At 39.6% G+C, this 23,115-nt stretch overlaps 1 protein-coding gene across 8 annotated transcripts in view; it reads left to right on the forward strand.

Annotated features, from left to right (window-relative positions):
* Positions 1–23,115, forward strand: part of AKAP7 (A-kinase anchoring protein 7) — a 158,977-nt gene that overhangs the window by 92,777 nt on the left and 43,085 nt on the right. For 3 of the 8 annotated variants that reach the window (XM_042939832.1, XM_042939833.1, XM_042939834.1), the window contains exon 8: positions 19,932–20,000. The exons of 2 other annotated variants lie outside the window; for them this stretch is intronic. In XM_042939832.1, the coding sequence (XP_042795766.1) occupies positions 19,932–20,000 (69 nt within the window). Of the gene's footprint in view, positions 1–17,086; positions 17,541–19,931; positions 20,001–23,115 lie in introns of those variants that run through there. 3 more of the 8 variants (XM_042939840.1, XM_042939837.1, XM_042939841.1) reach the window with 3 other exon arrangements.

Genomic DNA, 23,115 nt, shown 5'->3' on the forward strand with positions numbered 1-23,115 from the left:
TCTCTCTCTCAAAATAAGACTTTTTTTAAAAAAAGGTAAAAAAAAAATTTTGTGGTGAAACCAGGAATGAAATATGGCTCAGGTATCCTAGCATGGTGGAAGCTGTTCTCAGTGAGCTACTTAACAGTTCGGTGAATTAATTTTTCTCAGGCAGCTATATTCCATTTATGTTTCCTTAGGGGAGGTAATTGACTAAATGACACCCTTTGTAAGATTGATGAGCAATTTAATGATTGCAAAGACTAGTTTACTTTCAGCTCTCAGACATACCTTATAGGAGGCAATGGGGAATTTGAAAGGTCTAGACGTTGTTGTTGTTGTTTTTTTTTTGGCAGGCCAGTGTATTTCTTTATAACTTTCGCAAGTAGATGTGGAAACCATAATTTTCTGGGATCCTGACTGTTTTTTGGTTTCACAATAATTAGTCATCATTAACTTAATGAATGTTATTGAGCATATACAATGCATTTATGCCTTGGGGCTCCTGGGTGGCTCAGTTGGTTGAGTGTCCAACTTCGGCTCAGGGCATGATCTCACGGCTCGTGGGTTCCAGCCCTGCATCAGGCTCTGTGCTGACAGCCTGGAGCCTGTTTCGGATTCTGTGTCTTCCTCTCTTTCTCTCTCTCTGCCCCTCCCCCGCTCATGCTCAGTCTCTCTCTGTCTCTCAAAAATACAACATTAAAAAAAATTACAATGTGTATATGTCTCTCTTTGGTATAATGAGGTATGGAGAACTATAAGACAGTCCTTAAGTGAGATAGTCACTGGGCAATGAGAAATGGGGAGGAATGAGGAATAGATGAATAGGGTTTTGCCCATGACAATAGTGGGCTATGTTAGGACACAGTGGAAGAAGCTTATGATTTTATCTTCTCAGAGAGTGTGGGAGTAAGGAGTGGCAGAGGTCAAAAGAATAGGATAAGACTGAATAGACAGATGGAGAGTAGCAAAAGGACACCTTCTAGGAGCAGCAGTTATGATTTACAGGGGAGGGAAGCGATGGGTTGGGAAGCAGTGAAGAGGCAATATTAGTGATAGACACACTGCAAAGACTAACGATTGAACCTGTAATCTAGTTAGCTAAGGAAGGTGTGGCAAGGAGCTTGCTAGGTTTGGGTGTAGAAGTAGGTGAAAGAGGTAGGAAAGGAGATACGCACAGTCATACATATTGAGACCGAGGATGTGTAATAAAAAGACTGAGCAGATAGACGTGGGATAAAAAGAGGGTGAAATTTAATACTTCCTGTAATAACACAAGATTGGATCCTGAAGTTAAGACTTTAAGTTAGTTACAGACTATAGCACAGAGGCAATGAGAGGGTTAGGATTGGGCCATCCGTGGGCTCAAATAGAAGCATACAGGTGTGCACAGTTACAGTTGTAGAAGATGAAAGGGGTCGTAGGTAAGTTAGAGCCGACTCAGTTATAGTCAACTCAGCCTATATCCAGTGCCCAACAGGTCAGACCAGCAAGATACCAGACTCCGACTTTATGGGCTGAAACACAGTGAGAATTCCAAGTGATGTGAACCAATGAATTTATTCTATCCAAGGCCATCCACACGCCCTTAAAAACATTAAAAAAAAAAAGCCAATTTCAGAGTACCTGGGTGGCTCAGTTGGTTGAGCGTTTAACTCTTGGTTTTGGCTCAGGTCACGATCTCAGGGTTTGTGGGATGGAGCCCCACGTCAGGCTCTGTGCTGACAGGACATGGAGCCTGCTTGGGATTCTCTGTCTCTCCATTGGCCCCTCTTGTCACTTGTGCTGTCTCTCAAAAATAAATAAAAAGCTAAAAAATCCAATTTCACGTAAGAATGCTTTTGCTGAGTAGTAAAAGTAATTAATTGTATTTAATTTATCTCTATATGTGTGTCTTTTTTAGAATTCTATTAACATAAATGAGAAGTGTTCATAAAGTACCTCAGCAGCATATTGAAGCAGGAAGTTGACTCAGGAAGGGCACTTGTATCATTATTTAAACTACGAGCTAAAGTAGTGACTTCCTTTTCTGAAACGTCATTTTTGTTGAAACATGACTCACAAACTATCATTTTCACATCTGGGCATTTGGCAGGCATTTTCTTTAAAATAAACTTGTCGCATCAGGGGTATCTGACATGATTTACTACTATGATAAAATTCAAGCTCTCAGGCAAAAATAAGAATTTTGGAAAACTTTATTACCATGAGCTTAACAGCTTCCTAAAACTTAAAGACTTTTTCCCACTTTCTATTATGGAAAATGTCATCAACAAAACTAAATAGCACAGAGTAGAATAATGAACTCTGTTTTCCCAGTTTTTCCCCCTCTGTCACACTATTTTTATTTTACTGAGGTATAACTTATATACAAAACTGCACATAATTAAAAAATTTTTTTTTGTAATGTTTACCTTTGTGAGAGAGAGAGAGAGAGAGAGAGAGAGAGAGACCCAGAATGGGAACCAGGCTCCAGGCTCTGAGCTGTCAGCACAGAGCTCAGTGTGGGGCTCAAACTCATAAGCCACAAGGTCTTGACCTGATCCGAAGTCAGACGTTCAGCTGACTGAGCTACCTAGGCACCCGCAGACTGCATATAATTTAAAGTGTACAATTTGTTGAGTTTTTAACGTACAGATACAACTGTGAAACCATTATCACCATCAAGATACTGAACATTTCCATCACCATCAGAAGTTTACTGGTGGCCTTTTGCAATCCATGGGGTGATATTAATGATTGTCCAATGTGGGTTTTGTTTTTTGATGTTGTATAATGAAGTGGGTCAAAATATGGAAGATCTGCATAACTCAATCAATATTTCTTAAATGACCAATATTTGTTACAAAGACATATGCATATACAAGGATCCATTGAAAATTCAAGATACCAGAAGATTTGACTATAAAGAGTAAGAGGAGTTCAGAAGTTTTAAGATTCCACAATTGCAACTAAACTTCAAGAAACTGCAACTTGTTGAGTTTTGGTATAGTATCAAAGAGGAATATTCATGATTATCTGAAAAAGCTATTATTCTCCTCCCTTTTGAAAATTTGTATGTATGTGAGGCTGGATTTTTCTTAGGCTCCAAATGAAACCATATGTTGCAACAGACTGAATGCAGAATCAGACCTGAGGATAAAGCTGTCTTTGATTATGCCAGACATTAAGGAAAATTGCAGAAATGTGAATGAATGCTGTTCTTCTCACTATAAAAACTTTTAATTAAAAATACAGTTGTTTTTCATAAAAAGACTCCTAATGATAATATTTAACATATTTTGAGGGGCACCTGGGTGGCTCAGTTGGTTAAGCGTCTGGCTTTGGCTCAGGTCATGATCTCATGGTTCGTGAGTTTGAGCCCCGCGTTGGGCTCTGTGCTGACAACTCAGAGCCTGGAGCCTGCTTGGGATTCTGTGTCTCCTCCTCTCTCTGCCCCTCCCCTGCTCACGCTCTGTCTCTCTCTGTCTCTCAATAATAAACATTTAAAAACATTTTTAAAAAAAGATATTTTGAAATAAAAAATTTTCAAAAAATTCTGTTTTAATTTCAAATGCAGTAAATATTGATAAATAATCACCCACAGGAGCAAAAGCTCTTTGAGTCAGAAGGAAGATGGGGAGATTGTCAGTAATTTTTAAGAGTGTAAAGTGGTCCTGAAGCCAATACGTTTAAGTTGCTGCTTCAGTTCATGGTCCAAGAAAACCATGAAAAAACTTAAGCCTCAGACAACTCTCCAACCTTAACTTTGATCAATATTGCCAGCCTTTTCTTCCAACAAATCAATTTGGATGGCCACCTAGCTATCGAATTTTTTCCTCCATTCCTTTTTAATTTCCATTTAAGCATTCTGTGATAAAAATGTATCAAGAACGAAAATATCCTAGAGTGCCAGCACCATGTCTATATGAATGCCTCATTTAAAAATCATTCTTATGTGATGCTGATACTGTAAAATATAGAATGTCCATTTTGCTGTGGGCAGGCCCAAAAAGTTTGTCTTGTTTTCTTTTGCACAGGCTGACAGGGAAGATGATTTAGAAAATTTCATCTCTACTTAGACCAATTAAGATGAATGTATTTCGAGTATGTTAGGAGAGGGAGAAGTGAAAAGACAGTTTATCATCTGAGGAGACTGTGCATTTTTTCCACTTGAAAACTTAGCAGTTGGAAATTTTCTCCATTGAAAATTATCAAGTAAATTAACAAGAGCTGAGTACAGAGTATTTAATCATTTAATTTCTGACACAGAAATGAGTGACCGTATAATTTATCATTTAAATGTTCCCTTGTAAGTGTACGAGGCTGGGATAAAAAAAGAAAGCCAAGACTGTCCAGATTTAACTGGAACTGAGTCATTCTGCCTAGAAAGCAGAATGCTCTTGAAAAAGCAGAACCTTTAACATAGTAAAATTTCTCAAATGCCCATGTAATTCCTTTTTGTAATCTAATTGTCCTCTTCTTAAATATTTCTTTGATGAAACATGTCTTCTAAAAAGAAAGCATTTGAAATTTTATGGTTATATGCCCTTAGTAAAAATGAAAAGCAACTGATCATTAGAATGCTCGGCTTATTTCCTTACATTTGCTTGAGTTAGAGGAAGACAGGGATTAAGTAACTGAAAAAAAAAAAATGAATCTTTGTGATGGCTCACTGTATTTTAACTGATTTATCAGCTATTAATCTGGATGCTAACACAAAGTGGCAGCTGTGGCTCAGGCTATTTTGAAAATGAAACCATCTGTTGGCCTGGTTTCAAACCTTATGATTTATATTAGATGCCGTAGGAACCCTGCGTATTAAAGGAGCAGTGCTCTGTGGTAAATGTAACGATCTGACAAATTAAACATTAATGCTAGAATGATACAAGAGTAACTTATGTTGTTTTATGATTTATTTGTAGAGCCGTTGATTTTAAGTGTATTTTAGCAAATAGGAAAGTAAATATTGAATTTCAAATAAAAAGAAAAAAGCTACATGAATGATATTGGGGTGCAGAGTCTGTGATCAAAGGTATTAAGATGTGTAGTAAACTAGTGTTAGGAGACCTTTCCAGTTGCCGAAAGTTATGGCTAACTAGCCCATCGCATTGCCTAATTGCCTCTGAATACTCTTTTTCATCACATTAATTAACGCTCTAAAGGTGTTTAGCATAGTGCCTGACATATAATGTTGTAAAAATGTTAGTTATTGATATTAATAGCCGTACTAGTCATATTAGAATACTTATGGTAACAGTGTTCTTACTAACATCAGAACATCCATTTCAGGTTATTATAGATTTGCATTATTCTTAGTGCTTTCCTTAAATTGGCCTGTGATTAACATCAGTGCATTTAAAAAATAAAAATGCATAGATATATATCAGGTGTTTTAACTTATGTATTTGTGTAATATTTTATATTGCATATATACTTATATATAATTTATATATATATATAAGTACAATGCGAGGATAAAAACTTCACTGTGTTTTTTCCTGGCTATGGGAAAAATTATGTTTTTGGTCTATCTTCTTTAGTGTCACGTTGTTAAAAAAAAAAAAAAGCAATTTGATAATGTGATGCAATCACAGGAGACAAATATGTAAAACTCATGAAGTTCATGCCCCTTTCAGCGAAGCACTAAGGAATTCCAGAGGATGCAGAATAGTGGAGAGGCCGAGTATGTGCTACGCGGTAGCTGACCCAGGAGTTCTGAGAGGCAGGCAGACCTTGTTGTAATGGCCCCTGCTCCTTCCCAGCGAGGCAACCTTGCACGCATTACTTACTGACCCTAAACCCATCTGTAACATGGGGTTAATAATGATGGTTACCTCATGAGGATGTTGTGAGGACTGAATGAGATAATGCGTGAAAGGCACTTAGCATCATGCCTGACGCGTACTCAGTGCTCACTCACTTGTGCCCGTCATTATTGCTGTGTTTATCACAAAGTATGTGTACAATTCTTAAACCCAGGACAGAGAAGGAAGAGTTAGTATAAGGGGGAAAAGTCTCTTTCTTTTTTCTTTTTTAATTTTTCTTGAATGTTTATATTTGGGAGAGAGAGCAGGATGTTTATTTTGGGGAGAGAGACAGAGCAGGAGTGGGGGAGGGGCAGAGAGCGAGGGAGACACAGAATCCGAAGCAGGCTCCAGGCTCTGAGCCGTCAGCACAGAGCCCGATGTGGGGCTTGAACCCACAAACTGCGAGTGAGATCGTGACCCGAGTTGCACTTGGATGCTTCACCAACTGAGCCACACAGGCACCCCAAAAGTCATTTTCTTTTTAATCTTTACTGGGAATATATTATTTTAGGAATTAGGAACAACTGTGGACTCTAAAAGATTGATTGTTAAACACTAGGACAAAGGTGTTAAGGGATTTGTTAAATGTCTTTACTGACCATCTTTTAAGGGGGAAGAGACAGTACCATTTGTGGGTCATATAACCCGGAGGCCTGAGGGACCTCATGAAGTTTCTTCCATCGTTACAATTCACAAATTCTTTGTTTTGTGTTAAGCTGTTGTACTTTAGTTTTTGCCAGAGCTACATTTTGATGTCATTGTATCTGGTTAATTGAAAGACAATAATATTCTCATTGTCCAGCTCTGCCTGAAAATCCAGTTCTACCATATTCTTCTTCTGTTTTAGATTCACTCTTAAAATAGGAATCGGAACAGGGACCATGACCCTAGTGAGTAAATGGCCCGTGGCTGCCACACTGCTGTTACAGTGATATTGGGACTCAGCTGTTTGGCCTGAGCTATCCGGCTTACCTCCCTCGGGGCATTTGAAGAGGTGCTAGCTGTTCATATAAACACATTTTGTTGTATTTTACTTGTGCAGTTTGTTGGACAGATAGTTATGGAACCTACTAAGTGCCAAGAATTATGTTGTGTATTAAAGATCAAAGGTGGGCCAACACAGCCTCTGCTCTGAGCCAAGTCATGCAAACAATTGCAATTTAAAGTGATAACGACTGCCTGAAGTTAATGGGAACCCACCGAGTGTACTTGTAATTCAGCCTGGGATTGTCGGGGAAGGCTGCACAGAAGAGGGCAGGTCTGAGCTGCAGCGAGAGCATGTGGGAAGGACAAGTGAAAGGGAGGGTGTTTTCCAGGCTGAGTAACTTCCTGAGGAGGGTTAGTAATGCATTCTGCACGTGAATTCCCTACCCTTCAGATCTTATCTTAATTCAGATCTTATTTTGTAGGGGATGGGAGCCTTCAAAAATTTGGAGTTCAGAATAACGTGCTCAGATTTGTGCTTTAGAAAGTCCAGTCTACCAGTAGTGTAAAAGCTCGATATGACAGAACAGGAGACTCAGTCAGCAAGATGATTAGGAGACTAGGGTGGTAGCCTAGGGAGGTCCTAACGATTGTCTGCAGTGAGCATTTGCAGCAGAGACAGAGAAGGAGGGGTTCATTGCAGATCTAGGCAGGCGGGAGAATCACTCTTTTCAGGTTTACAGCAGATCATCGTAGGGGATGGGTCTAGGATGGCTCTCAGATTTGGGGTTTGACAGCTGGGTTGATGGCAGTGCCCTACACCAATGTAGCGGATAAAAGACAAACAGATTTTGGTGACAAGAAGATGAGTTTGATTTTAGACATATTAAAACACCTGTGGCCCAGTCAAGGGACACATCCCAGAGGGAGGTCTGGGACACGGAGGACGATCTATCCAAGAGATCGATTTGGGATTCAGTGGCATTAAGTTGGCAGTTAAAGCTGTAGGTATGAATGAAGTAGCTGGGGGTTACCTGGGAAACCTGGGACTTCAGACTAGTTTTGTAGCTAGTTACCTGAGATAACTATTGTAGAGGAAGGAAGGAGATCTAAAACCAAGAGCTAAAATAAAAGGTGGTAGAAATTGGTTAAACAAATATGACAGATCAGTTTATTGTTTCTTCTTGGTCTATAGGGTCTGGACAGCAATGGCATAAAGATGCCCCTTCACTATGCAAATTTGCTTCTCTTTTTTTTTAATTTTTAAAAAACATGTTTTAAAGTCTATTTACTTATTTTTAGAGAGAGAAAGAGAGAGAGAGAGAGAGCAAGTGGGGAAGGGGCAGAGAGAGGGAGGGAGAGAGGGAGAATCCCAAGCAGGCTCTGCATCACCAGTGCAGAACCTGATTCAGGGCTCAAACTCATGAACCGTGAGATCATGACTGAGCCAAAGTCAGACACTTAACTGACTGAGCCACCCAGGCACCCCTCAAATTCGCTTCTTTTACAGAGAAACTTGTTCTGGTAAAAACAGGGATCATGAGGGTTGAAGAAACTGAGTATACTCATTTCTCTTTATGAAGATTAAATTCTGTTTTTTTTTTTTTTTCATTAACCCATAAAGATCCTTTACTATTTTATATGACTTGAAAATATTTTATATGAAATTCCTAGAACACGTAACAGTGGCTGGGAGAACAACATTTTGTCAATTCATTCATTGTGGTTCTATTTGATCTTCTACTGATGAGGATATTCAAGTGAATATTTTGTCTTGCTTCTGGTTATGAGTATAGGAAACTGAATTTGATAATCATAACTTTTGTATTTCATACCAGGGATTCGTAGCTGCCAAAAATATTTTCATTGCTGACAGCTCTGATCAAAGCAAAAGCTTTTATTTAAGAAGTCAATCTTAGCATAATAAGGTTTAGGAGAAAGACAGTTAATATTTTTGATACTTGTTCTCCAACTATGCATTCAGCAAGAATTCAGTATGTAAGTGTGGCATATATTCATCCATATATGATCTTTTTATTTATTTATTTTTGAAGAAGAGAGAGCATGTGAGCAGGGGAGGGGCAGAGAGAGAGAGAGAGAGGGAGACACGGAATCTGAAGCAGGCTCCAGGCTCTGAGCTGTCAGCACAGAGCCCAACACGGGGCTTGAACTCACGAACTATGAGATCATGACCTGAGCCAAAGTCAGGTGCTTAACCAACTGAGCCACCCAGGCTCCCCCATTTTTGTTTTTTTGTTTGTTTGTTTTGTGTTTTTGGGGGGGTATATATTTTACTAGCATGGCACTCTTTTTCAATGATTTACTTTTTAGGGCTTTTTCCTGTTTTTGCTAGGCAAAATTATTTATCAACCCTTTCAATAACTTTAGTAATTATTGGGGTGCCTGGGCTAAGCATCCCTCTTTGGCTCAGGTCATGATCTCAGGGTTCCTGAGATCGAGCCCCACATCAAGCTCTGTACTGACAGCTTGGAGCCTGGAGCCTGCTTCAGATTCTGTATCTCCCTCTCTTTCTGTTCTTCCCCACTTGCACTCTGTCTCTCTCTCTCTCAAAAATAAATACAGATTAAAAAATTTTTTTAGTAACTTTACTAATTATAATTGACCAATAACAGACACTAGTGCTTTGTCTGTTATGGGTCCATTTTCTTCCCCTTCTTCCCTGTTGGCAGAGCACCACTTTCCCTGGATTGTGGTGAACTTCAGAGCACATGGGCCTGGCTTTAGTCCTGCTGATGACTGGGTCCATTCTTCTTGCCAGTGATTAGTTTAGGAAGTGGCCTGTGACCCAGTTCTGATCTGTGAGGGGAAGTCTACTTGAGACCTCAGAGAATAGTTTTGCTTGTCTGTTTGTTTGTTTGCTGAGACCTAGAGATTCTAAGGAAAGAGAACGTCATTTTTTATCGGGAATTGTTGGTTATACATGTGATGTCAGGACTTAGCAGCCACCTTAACCATGGGGGACACTAGATGACTACAAGCATGTGTACTGTGTATGGAAGACTGGAAAAGTGACTCTTGATGATCTTGTTAAATTACTGAATTACCAACCCTAAGGCAACTCCATCTCTGATTCTAGGAGATAATGAGTTTCTTTACTTTTTAACCATTTGAATCAAGAGGTTTTTGTTACTCGCAGCTGAATGCATTCAATACATATTGGATATGAAATAAGAGATGTATTAACGGAAAATGTTGGGGTTCAGGATTGAACGGTCAAGAAAGAATTCTTGAGACATTTTTGGTGCAAAAGGTGTTTTTTTTTTTAAGTTTTTATTTATTTTTGAGAGAGAGAGAGAGAGAGAGAGAGTACACGGGTGTATGCACGTGCAAACGGGAGGGACAGAGAAAGAGAAAGGGAATGAGAGAATCCCAAGCAGGCTGCATCCTGTCAGCACAGAGCCAGATGCGAGGTTCCATCTCACAAACCGTGAGATAATGACCTGAGCCAAAATCAGGAATCAGACGCTTAACCAAGACTGAGCCATCCAGGAGTCCCCCAAAAGGTGGTTTTATTAAAGCACGGGGACAGGATCCATGGGCAGAAAGATCTGCACTGGGCTTGTAAGGCACTATTGATTATATACTTTTTAGTTGTAAGGGACAGAGATAAAGGAAGTTTCCAAAAGGATGTTAAAGAAGACTTACAGGATCCTTGAGGCCTGGCTAAAGTCAAGCTAAGGTTGCTTTTTGCCTGTAGCAAAGCATTAACATTAAGGCAGTTGTGAGTTCCTTGAGGACTGTTGCTCTGCCTGTTTCAAGTACTTGTCAGTAGGCTGCAAGGTGTGAGGACATTTAATATTATCTACATTTCTTTTGCTTTTGTTGTCCACATCATCAATATTTTAGTTTTATGGGTACTTAAACTTTTTTTTAAGTTTGTTTATTTATTTAAGCATCCAACATGGGGCTTGAACTCAAGACCCCAGGGTTGAGAGTTGCTTGCTCTTTCAACTTAGCCAGCCAGGGGCCCCAATTTTATGGGTACTTAAACAACAGTTATCAAATGCTGTTAGAAGTGTCTAAAAACAGAGTGAATACTGACATAGTGTATCAGATGAATGTTACCCTGGGCCACGGTAGATCATGACAGACCCCGAGACCTGCCAAAACCAATCTTTTTTTTTTTTTAAATTTTTTTTTCAACGTTTTTTATTTATTTTTGGGACAGAGAGAGACAGAGCATGAACGGGGGAGGGGCAGAGAGAGAGGGAGACACAGAATCGGAAACAGGCTCCAGGCTCCGAGCCATCAGCCCAGAGCCTGACGCGGGGCTCGAACTCACGGACCGCGAGATCGTGACCTGGCTGAAGTCGGACGCTTAACCGACTGCGCCACCCAGGCGCCCCCTGCCAAAACCAATCTTGACTTAACTGCCTTTCATCTAGTAGAAGTGGATTTTCTTTTTATTATTTTGTGGATTTACTTTCATTCTTCCCTATCGATTTCACTGCTATTACAGAAAAAAAAAAAACTTTAATAACAATGCATTGAGTTATGAAAGCACCTTTTATTTGAAGTCTTCAAATCCTTTATATAGCAGGGAATGTAACTGCTCAAGGTCAACCGGGGGAGCACCTTCAGAGCTAAATACAGACTGAGGATATTCCATAGAAAGGATAAGTAGCACCTGTGAAAAAAAACCCAGTAAATTAGAAACTAAAACCAAATTTTTGTTTACATTGTTAAATTGCAAATAAAATCTATTCATTTGGGTCCTCTTGGCTTTTTTAAAATACATTTTTTCTTGCTGTGAAGGGTGTTGCTTTCTCTCCGAAAGCCTCAGGGCATTAAAGGATTAAAAGCAGTTGAATAAGAAAGCAGATAATACAAATACTGGCCAGCAGATTAAATGTATTCTTTGCTTTTCCTTTTTTTTTCTTTTTTGTTTAAAAAACAAGTTTTGACATCCAATCATTGAACTTGTCCTTGAGTTAAGTAACTCATGTCAGTTTTTGTGAGTTTGTTGTTAATGCCTGAAAAGAAAGACAGACTGTAAAAGCGGGACTGGACAGCAGCTAACCAGAATAGATGACCTGTTACTGGCCTTCGTTCTTACTGCATTTCCTTAATAAAACTGTCCAATGGGATTTACCACAATGCGAATGACCCCCTGCTCCCTCTGGCTCATGTGTACAGATTTCTGCCTCCTACTCTATTTGGCCTGGCCGGGGCCTTCTCTCTCACTTATTTTGGTTGTACCCCTTGTTTCAAAAGTTAACTTCACCTCAAGAGCCAATGTGATTATCATATTAGCCATACTAAGTGTTTAATAAATAGTGGCTGGAATCAAATTGAATTGAGCACATGAGCAGGGGAGGGGCAGAGAGAGAGGGAGACACAGAATCCAAAAGCAGGCTCCAGGCTCTGAGCTGTCAGCACAGAGCCCCACATGGGGCTTGAACCCATGAACCATGAGATCATGACCTGAGTGGAAGTCGGATGCTTAACTGACTGAGCCATCCAGGCACTCCAACCCAATTTATTTCTTACCAATTAAGGGAAGGGCCTCAACTACATACATTATTTAAAGTTAGGCCACACACATAGAAAAGTACAGCATAATAAGCATGGAGGAGGCATTTGAAAATCAGCACTAAATCGGCCCGCAGCAGCCGAGATTTGACTATGATTCTTATGGATTGGTAAAGGAGAAGGACTTCTCTAACTCTAGTTATCTGCTTGCCTCCTCCCATTTCCTAAGTGCACATACGCTGTATATGGTACATTATGTTTTTCTGCTTGTGTTTTAAAAAAGCATATTTTCTCTTTAATTACATACTGAAATTCTATAGCATATGGCAATTGCAAATTCAACTACCTATAACTTTCAGTTTTAGAGAAAAACAACTAAAACACTGGAAAGAGAAAGAAAAAGTCTTTGTTGAAAATAGGACTAACATGGGAGTAATGGTAAAAATATATTCTTGGCTCCCAAATTTCACAGTTAGATCAAGATTCTTTTGTCTGCTAATTAAAGACAGGACTTTACCAGTGAGATTAACAAGTAATCCTTAAAGTTTTTCAGTTATAACTTTTCCAGCCTCTCTTCCGTGTAGACAGACATTCGTCAGAACCACTTTCAAAGATCAGTATTTAATCATGTAGCTTCGGGACCTTGCCCTTTGGTCACAAAATGGCTGCAAGGATGTCGCAGTGGCTAAAGAGTAGAGGAATATCTGTTGGGTCTGGGTGACATATGCTTTGTGGATTGATTCTTGAGAATTGAAATTTTGTTTTCCAGGAACATAGAAAAACAGAATACAATATTGAATATGTCCATCCAACCTTTGTAAGGCCCAGATTAATAGTTTTTATCTTTTGGCACCCCGGTATCAACATAAAAAACTGGAATATGTTCCAAAAGATCCCAATTTTATGAGTTGTGTTTTCATGAATCGTCAAGCATTTCTTGAACTTACGTACATTTTTGCTGAAACTGTGACATTTCTTGGCATTAACAGTTTCCATAAGTGTGCCACCTGCTGTGTAATGAAATCTTCCTGAAGTGTTTCTTTGTGCCTAAAGGAATGTCTCCTAACGCTTGGTTCCAGAGTTTGGAGGGATGAAGCATTCCCCCCCAACCCCAACCTTTACACTTCACAATTTAATGCCCTCTTTCTCTTTTCTCTTTGCAATAAAGGAATATATGCTTTTTTCTTTTCTTTCTCATGTGTTTCTGTAAGTTGTCAAACTCAGCTTTCCTTTAACTAATGAACTGGAGGTTTCAAAAGAGGTGGGATCTGTAAAGTTTTATAGATTCAGAATCTTATAGTGAGATTTGTTCGAGTCCAACTTTTATATAGCAAGGTTGCACAGAAATCCAATATACATGTTTTCCAATGGAAAATAATGCCAACCCGTGATACAGAGAATAGAGCTGGTCATAGTTAAGAATTATCTTTTCACATTAGAGACAATATTGTCAGAGCTTATATTTCACAGCACGTGGAGAAGAGGCGGCTGCCAGCCCTCATACTGTTTAGTTTCCTCCCTACTGGTTCAGCGGTTAGAACAAGAATCCAAACAACTATAGCAGGCAGAGAACTGTCCTAACCATGATTTGTTTAAGCCAGGCCTGTGAGCAAAGGTTATAGCTTTAAAGTTAGGAACATGACACCATATCAGATATTTTTTTTCTCCTTGAGGCTACTTTCTTTTTGTAGATCTCTCTGTATTACTGAAAGGAGTCTGTTAGCCCTCTAATAGAACGCCGTTAATATTCTCAGGGATTACTCGTGACTGGTATAAGTTGCTATTTTTCCTGGAAGGTGAGTGCTTTCAGGGGCCATTCTGGTATCTCTGCGCTCTGGATAGATCATCTCTTCACAGCGTGACAGGTAGCAGAACTAGGCTCCAGCTCCAATAAGCGATCTGCCTTAGAAGATTATATTACTCTTGCCCTATTAATAGAGGGATTTCCTGACAATACATGAGAAACCAAGACATTTAAACATACTATCATTGAGCTTGGCTAAATAGCTATTTTGCTGCACATTATTCTGAAATTGTAGTGAGCTGCCTTGTAAGGTATATACCTGATAACCACACACAAATTGCGCTTAATGATACAGAGTTCTGGGGAGAGCTGCTCAGGGTCTGTGTAGCCAGACACGTTGAGTTCAGATCCCATTATGGTCCCATGTTCTCTAAGAGATTTTGTCCTAGTTATTTTTCTGAGCTCAGCTTTTCCATCTGTAAAAAGGGGATAGTAATACTCCCTACTTCACAGGACTGTGGAAGGGATGAAATGAGTGGGTAAATGTAAAACACTTAGCAAGGGCCTGGCATATAGCGAGTGTCCAGGATATCTTAGTGTTTGTTCTTGTTCAGCCTACTACTTGGTTGTTTTTGTGACATAGGGAAGGGCGAGGAGGGGCTTATATCTTCTACAATTCAAGTCAGTTACATACTGTTGTATTCCCAAACAATTGGGTAGATGATGGCTACTCTCTGGGTCCTTCTGTATGGTAGCTATTCATATTTGAGGAGGGGCGTATGATGGTGGGGAAGAAAGTCAGCTTTTTCACCAGTATTCCTAACATATGTATGGTTTATGTTTCAAATAAACGAACAAACATCTGAACACATGAATGTGTCCATGATTTTGAGTTGAAAATTTGAGTGTATGGAAACTCTTTGGAAATCTATAGTAGTGAAATTAGATTTAATTGTATAATTAACGAATCATATTTATTATTAAAAAAAAAAAAAACAGGAAAGAATGCAATATGAAGACCATTCCTGGAAATCCTGGGCTAAGAGTAGCCTTAGCCTTTGGTATGAAACTAGAGCTTTCCAGAATAGAGAGACACCTTAGTGATAGGAAACCAGACTCCATCTGCTCTGTGAGTTTAAATGTGCTAATTATTTACACAATTAAAACCAATTTTAAAAATTCCTGTCTTGGATTTTTCAGTTGTTTTCTAGGCTTTTATTATGGTTGGTTCACTCTTAATGCTTATGAAAAAAATCTCTAATATATATATTTCCCCCTGAGATTGCAGAATATTGTGAGGTAAATACTGTTACTTAGGTAATGACACACTTTATATATTTTATTCTTTTTTTTAATTTGTTTTTAATGTTTTAATTATTATTATTATTTTTTTTTAAATTTTTTTCAACGTTTTTTATTTATTTTTGGGACAGAGAGAGACAGAGCATGAACGGGGGGAGGGGCAGAGAGAGAGGGAGACACAGAATCGGAAACAGGCTCCAGGCTCCGAGCCATCAGCCCAGAGCCTGACGCGGGGCTCGAACTCACGGACCGCGAGATCGTGACCTGGCTGAAGTCGGACGCTTAACCGACTGCGCCACCCAGGCGCCCCTATTATTTTTTTTTTTTTGAGAGAGAGAGAGAGTGAGCATTGGGCAGAGGAAGGGCAGAGGGAGAGGGAGACACAGAATCTGAAGCAGGCTCCGGGCTCTGAGCTGTCAGCACAGAGTCCGATGCGGGGCTTGAACGCATGAACCGTGAGATCATATCCTGAGCTGAAGTCGGACCCTTGACCAACTGACCCACCCAGGCGCCCCTATTTTATTCTGAATTGCATGTGGTTAGAAGTAGTACCAATAGGAATGGATTAATAGAGTCAGTGTGGGGTTCATCACAGAGTATTCTCCCCTGAATGCTGCATTTGAGTGAGGGGGCTTTTTGGTTGGAGTCCACATATGTGAGCAGTGGCTTAAGATGGCAGCCAGCAGGGCAGGAAATTGGAAGAGGCGGAGGAGAGACTGCAGGCTGGTGCTAGAAAGACTGAGGTGCAAATAGATACAGTGCCCTGTCTGTTCTCTGCTTCTTCCCTTCCTCCCACACACTTAACTACAAATGAAAACTTTATAATAAACTTACCTGATTTGCAGATCTCACAGAGGAAGAGATCCAAAACTCTGACAACAGGTCAGAATTTCATCACTGTTCATACCTGACAGACCTGGGATTCAAAGCTCTGGCTTTCTACTTCTAAAGGTTTTATGGCTACAGCAACGTTGGTGATTGGGGAATGCCAGGACTCGCTCATTTTTTTCAATGAAGAGTGTTCACTACAGATCTTTCTTTAATGCACAAAGTAGTATTTCACATAAAAAATTGACAGTTTTTATTTTTCCAAGCTGCCTACTCTTTTTGTTTAGGGGAGTGTGAAAGCAGATACCCTGCATTCAGAAACATGGGAGGTTTTTGTGATCATCCCGAGCCCTCTCTTTCCACCTCCTGGTAAATGGGTGTATGTGCCTTGCCAGGAAGTAGAGCAGGAAAGCAGGGATTTGCATGGTATTTCTGGCACTAAGAACAGCCTTTTATTCCTGTAGTGTCATACAGTAAGGCTGTTCCCTACTTGAGGAAACAGATTTGGAGCTGTTACTTGAAATCGGTTATCTCATGTCATGAAGTTCAAAACTAGTCGTGCTGTCCCCAAATTTGCTTACCCACCTCGTGATCTTTTTCTCAGTGATGCTTCTAGGTTTGGGGAATTTTCTGGGCTATTGAATATTTGATGCTCTGATTTCAAAACTCATAATGTTGATTTCCTGCCTTAATAGAAAAACAAAGCTGTATTTCAGAAGGCAGGTGTTTAAAAGATAACGCTGTCAAGTGCAGGCAACCATTGATATCTTCTTTTACCCCCATTTTCCCTGTCATTTCTCCAGTTTGTGCAGTTTGTGGGGTAGTTAGTGGTACTTCATTCAAGTTGGGTTTTCAGTGTTGTGCAACGTCAGGTTCCTTATTCATAAAACAAAGAAACAAAAATCTCCTGGGGATAAAAGAAAGCTCTTCCTCCTTAAATAGCAGACAGAAAGTGAAGAGATTGTTTTTTTTTTTTTTTTTTTTTTGTCTGTGAATTTCTCTGTGTAATTACTCTGTTTGTCTGCAGGAGAGAGGACGACTCGGCGTGGTTTGTCCTTGATTATCTTTCTTAAAGACACACACGGTCACGCAGACAGTGCTGGCGGCTCTCATCTAAGGCTGGGCAGCTGGGAGCTCTCAGTTGTGTGAGAATCGGGGGAGCATATGGCCCCTTGGTTCACCGAACGCGGGTCCCGGTCCCGGAGCAGCCGCCTCTGGCTGGGGACCGGGAGGTGGAGCCTGCCTGCTCACCGCCGCAGCGACTTGCCTTCTGCTTTCTCTCTGCCGGCTGTGCATTGGCTCTCCGTGCCACGCGTGCTGTTCCTCGGAGTGGAATAGGCAGGGCGTGCTCGCAGACCGCGGTCCAAACTGCAGTTTCTATTTGGGGTGCCCAGGGAGAAGAGCACCGGGAAGGAAAGACAGCACCAGTGCCATGGGCCAGCTTTGCTGCTTTCCTTTCTCAAGAGAGGAGTCAAAAATCAGTAAGTGTGGTGACTGTGCCGTGCAGAATCCCGAGTGCCTGTTTTGTGTGGTTGTCTTCTAGTGGTAGTTTGGGGTTTTTTTTTTTGTTTTTTGTTTTTTGTTTTCCTTATGGGAAAGGTAACAGAATAACTGTGGTTTTTCAAGTGCGTTTCTGAAAAGGGTGGGTAGGTATGTAGTTGATAATTAACTGACAAAAGTACATTTACAAATGGCTACGTTAAAAATACAAAATAGTGAAAACTCCTTTTTTATTTTTCGGCGGTTCGATGAATCCCACAGCTCATTCTCATCACACTATCTAGAGTCAGAGTTGAGTTTTGACTTTCTTTAAATCACTGCCTTGTGATTTGATATATTTGTATGAGCCAGACTTCATTTTTCTTATCTGAAATTGGGATATTTTGGGAGCGGTGCTCGATAACAGCAGACAGAGAAGTAAAGCTGGGTCTAAAATGACGTATATTACACACTTGCAGCTATTTTCCCGTGTCCTCCGCTTTGTTCTCCGTGGAGGGGGATTCAGGTGTAACTGGGAGGCCACTCCAAGCAAGTGATGCGGCTTTGCTTCCCAGCGAGAACCTCACGAATGTTTTTAAGCCAGTGTCAGGCAGATTCAACATCTGCTTACGGTTTAGAAAACAGAACTTAAAGTGATGACACTTGCATTAGTTAGTTGCTTTTCCCTCACTGGATCGTGCATACTCCCTTACGTTTTGGCTTACTTAGTGTGCTGAATAGGATTTGGCTTACACTAGTTGCCCCCCCAATACTGAATTTGTAGTTCTTTTTGTGGTCATACTTACCAAATTTGCAGCCATATTTGTGTCACATCGGTGCTTTGCTTAAATAGATTTAAGTAAGTCTATGGAATCGCCTGATATCTGGTTCAGATACTCAAAGGTCCACATCTGGCTTATACGTCCTGCTGCTTGTTCTGGAAACCAGCCAGGGACAGGTTTTGAAAAAAATTAATATGCATCCTGTACCTGTTCACTTGAGAAATAAGCCTGTTTTTACAAGAAATCTTCTGGGAATGCTTTGGAATAAATGTTGGGAGACTTCGGAGCATTTGATTATTAACAAGAGCCAATAGGTGTGCTGCAAATTTTACCTGTGAGAATGACATCGTACGGTACCTGATTTAAAAACCCGAGATGAGTCTACAACAGAATTGTTCATTTTTTAACAATGAGCACTGGCATTAGTGTGACAGCCTGAAACTTTCCAGGTAGTTGTCAGAATGATTTATTTGTAGTTCGCAAGGGTTACGGTTGATTGACTGATTGCTTAAACAGCACCCGCATCTGAAACACTGTGGTGTGGACAGATGTAGGGACAGCGAATTCTCCCCTATCCTTCTTTACCTTTCCCCACTTCCTATTCCACTGCTCCACATTTTCCCTCGACACCTGCTTTCCTTCTATTCGGTTTCTCTCCTTCCCCCTGGGTAAGCAGTCTTCTTGGTGCTAACAGAAGTCAACTTTCACCTCATTGAGGAATTTGGTCTTCTCTGTCTTTTTCATCTGGAATTGTGGGGTGCAGAGTCTCGTATTTTATGTAAGTGCTTAATATAGCTTGATAGGAAGTGGTATATACTGCTTTGGGGGGTTACTTCCTCAACTTCCAAAATTATAAAAAGAAAATGAGGACAGGACACTGTCTGAAGTGAAGTTCTAGTTCAGAAGTGCAGATTATGGCTGGGATCAATGCATTCGCACCCCTTTTCTCTCCTCTGCCCCCACCGCTGCTGCTGATCTTTTGCCCCCCCCCCCCACCATTCTTGCAGTTGTCTTTGATTTTGACATTGCTTCACTGTTTTTCTCCTCACGATCTGCTCCACACTCCATCATCACACATCCCATCAGCTGTTTTCTGACGCCGTGTTTAATTTGTCTGCTACAGGATGGTCTAAAGAGAAGCTTCTCTGCCAGGCACTGCTGTGCTGCTGGTAACACATGTCTAATAGTACTTACGAAGGGGACTTGGGAAAAAAAAGTGTTTAGAGAATTCATTAGCCAGCATGCCTCAAGAAACAAGTAAATTAGCACTAACTGTAGATAGCCAGTCCATAAGTTGTGTTGATAACATGTAAAAGAATCCACAATAGACATTTGGGAGGGCCCATCATTTTTCTGATTGTATAGTAACCTCCTGGGTCTTAATCGTCCTTGTGTCCCCACCTAGTAGCCTTGTTAGCCTGCTCTGAGCCAACAAACTCAGTGGGGACCTACTAGGGACACAGCACAAAAATGCAAATGCCCACATCCTTCAGTTCTGCTGTAAAGGATGATGGCTCTGGAATATACCTCCTTAGGGCAGCTCAAATTATGGAGAATTGAACGAGGTCTTGGTGAAAGTTTAAATTTGTGGATGTCATTCTCAAAACACAGGTGAGTTGGAAAGCCCGTCCTCTACCGTCCTGCAGAGGTACAGAAAGGATATATCCAGCTGGCCAAGTGGTAAGACTCAAGTGACCCCCTTCCCCCTCCCACTGCTGCTTTAGCCTGCTTTTACCCTTGGTGGTGGTGGTGCATAAAAAGTATTCCCATTTAATTTGTTTGTTAGTGCTATTTTAATCTATTGATAGCAAACAAAATGATTGTTTAATCAACTAGTTGTGCAGGGACCTAAGTTTGTGTGGAGTTAACTGTGTACATAGTCAGAAATCTTGGTAATGGGGTGAATAGTCAAGTACGGTAGAACCCAAAGTGGTTTATTTTTCAATTAATGCAGCACAAAGCGACTACACCCTTTTTGTTTAAATCCCAGCAATGAACATTTTCTTAAACTGTATACTTTTGGGCCATAATGAATAGCATGTACTGATAATAAATGCATGCTTCTTACAAGATTAACAAATGCATTCATTGCAAGACCAATTCTTTCTGTTGCTACACAGGCACATAACATTAAACATTACTGTAGATATTGTAGGATGAACAGATGTTGTATATACTCTCAATCTAGTAGTTTTTGCTGAATTCTTATAATAACTCCTGTTTTCTCTGAATTGCCTAGTTTCTCGTAGTGAGTTTCCTGAAGGGGATGTCCATGAATAGGAATGTTATTGTACAGCCTTACTGACCACTGTACTTTATCAATCTCATTAAGTAGACTTCAAAGGAAAACTTAATAAAGGCAGACACTTCCGTAACTAATTAGAAAACACTCTACTTGCTCTTTCCCTATTGCAGATTTTCCCATTTTGAAGTACATTGATTTTATGTAGAATGAAATAGATGTATGTTCAAAGATGAACCATACTGCCTCGTAAGCTAGTAGTTACTGTCACTGGAGGTATTCAACATAGGATGAGAAGCCATTCTAGGAATGTTGTGAAGGGTGAACAGAAGAGCTAATAACTGGATATATTGGCAACTTGGTTACTTTGTAACCCTGATATTCTGTGATACTGAAAATAAAACAGTATGTATTTCAACAAGACACATATTTTAATTTGACAAGTATGTGTCTTTTTATTGTGGTATAATTGACCTAAAATATTATATTAATTAATTTCATGTGTACAACATTGTGATTCGACATGTGTATACATTGGGGACTGATAATTATAGTCTGTTGCCATGCAAAGTTAATACCATATGTATTCCCCATGCTGTATATTATAATTCCTTGACTTATTTATATCATAGCTGGAATTTGGTACCTCTTGTTACCCTTCACCCATTTCACTTCCCTATTCCTTCCCCTCTGGCAATCACTAGTCTGTTCTCTGTTATCTATGAGTCTGGGTTTTATTTTGTTTGTTTTAGCTTCCACATATAAGTAAAATCATGCAATATTTCTCTTTCTCTGTCTGGCTTATTTCACATGGCATAATACCCTCATGTTGTTGTAATATGGTTATCTTTCGTTCTTTTTTTGTGGCTGAGTAGTATTCTGGTATTCTGTGTGTGTGTGTGTGTGTGTGTGTGTGTGTGTGTGTATTCCACATCTTCTTTATCCATTCATCTCAATGGATATTTAGGTTGTTTTCAAATCTTGGCTATTATAAATAATATTGCAATGAATATAAATGTGCATGTATGTTTTCAAAATTAGTGATTTTGTTTATTTTGATAGATACCCAAAAGTGAAATTTCTGGATCATATGGTAGTTCTATTTTTTAATTTTTTGAGGAACTTTCTATTGTTTTCCATAGTGGCTGCACCAACTTCTATTCCCACCAACTGTGCATGAGAATTCCTTTTTCTCCACATCCTCACCTACGCTAGTTATTTCTTGTCTTTTTGATAATAGCCATTTTGGCAGGTGTGAGGTGGTATCTCATTGTGGTTTTGATTTGCATTCCCCTGATGATGAGTGATGTTGAGCATCTTTCATGTGTCTGTTGACCATCTGTATGTCTTCCTTGGAAAAATGTCTATTCAGATCCTCTGCCCATTTTTAAATCAGATCTTGTTGTTGCCATTGAGTTGTATGAGTTCTTTATATATTTTGGATATTAGCCTCTATGGGATATATAATTAGCAGAGGTCTTCTCCTATTTAATAGATTGCTTTTCATTTTGTTGATGGTTTCCTTCACTGTTCAGGAGTTTGTTTGTTTGTTTGTGTTTTTTTCCCCAGAAGCTTTTTAAGTTTGACGTAGTTCCACTTGTTTATTTTTGTTTTTATTTCCCTTGCCTTTGGAGACAGATCTAAAACCAAATCATTAAGACACTTGTCAAGGAGCTTACCACCTGTCTTTCCTTCTAGGAGTTTTATAGTTTTAGGTCTCACATTTAAGTCTAATCCTTGAGCTAATTTTTTATATAGTGGTTCAGTTCCTTTTGCATTTAGCTACCCAGTTTTTTAACACCATTTATTGGTGATACTGTCCTTTCTGCATTATATGCTCTTGTCTCCTTTGTCATATACTGATTGACTTTGTTTGCATGGGTTTATTTCCGTTCTGTTCTGTTAATCTATGTATCTGCTTTTATGCCAATATCATACTGTTTTGGTCACTATAGTTTTGTAGTATAGTTTGAAATCAGGGAGTGTGATACCTCTAACTTTATTCTTTTGTCCTAAGATTGCTTTGGCTAATTTGTGGTCTTTTATGGTTCTAACAGTCATTAGAAGTATTTGTTCTGGTTTGTGAAAAATGCCATTGGAATTTTGACAGGGATTTCATTGAATCTGTAGATTGCTTTGGGTATTTGGGCATTTTAACAATATTAATTCTTCCAGTCTATGAGTGTGGAATATCTTTAAATTTATTTGTGTCTTCTTTAGTTTTTTCATCAATGACTTATAGTTTTCACTGTACAGGTCAGTCTTTCACCTTCTTGATTAAGTTTAATTTTAGATATTTTTTGATGGAATTATAAATGAGATTTTTTTCTTGATTTCTCTTTCTGATAGTTTGTTATTAGTGTATAGAAATGCAACAGATTTTTGTATTTTATTTAAAGTTTATTTATTTATTTTGAGAGACAGAGAGAGAGAGAGAGAGAGAGAGAGAGAGAGAGAGAATACAAACAGGGAAGGGGCAGAGAAAGAGGGAGAGAGAAAGGATTCCAAGCATTCTCAGTGCAGAGCCTGACACAGAGCTTAAACATGAGATCA

Source organism: Panthera leo, chromosome B2 (assembly GCF_018350215.1).
Source record: "Panthera leo isolate Ple1 chromosome B2, P.leo_Ple1_pat1.1, whole genome shotgun sequence".
NCBI lineage: Eukaryota > Metazoa > Chordata > Mammalia > Carnivora > Felidae > Panthera > Panthera leo.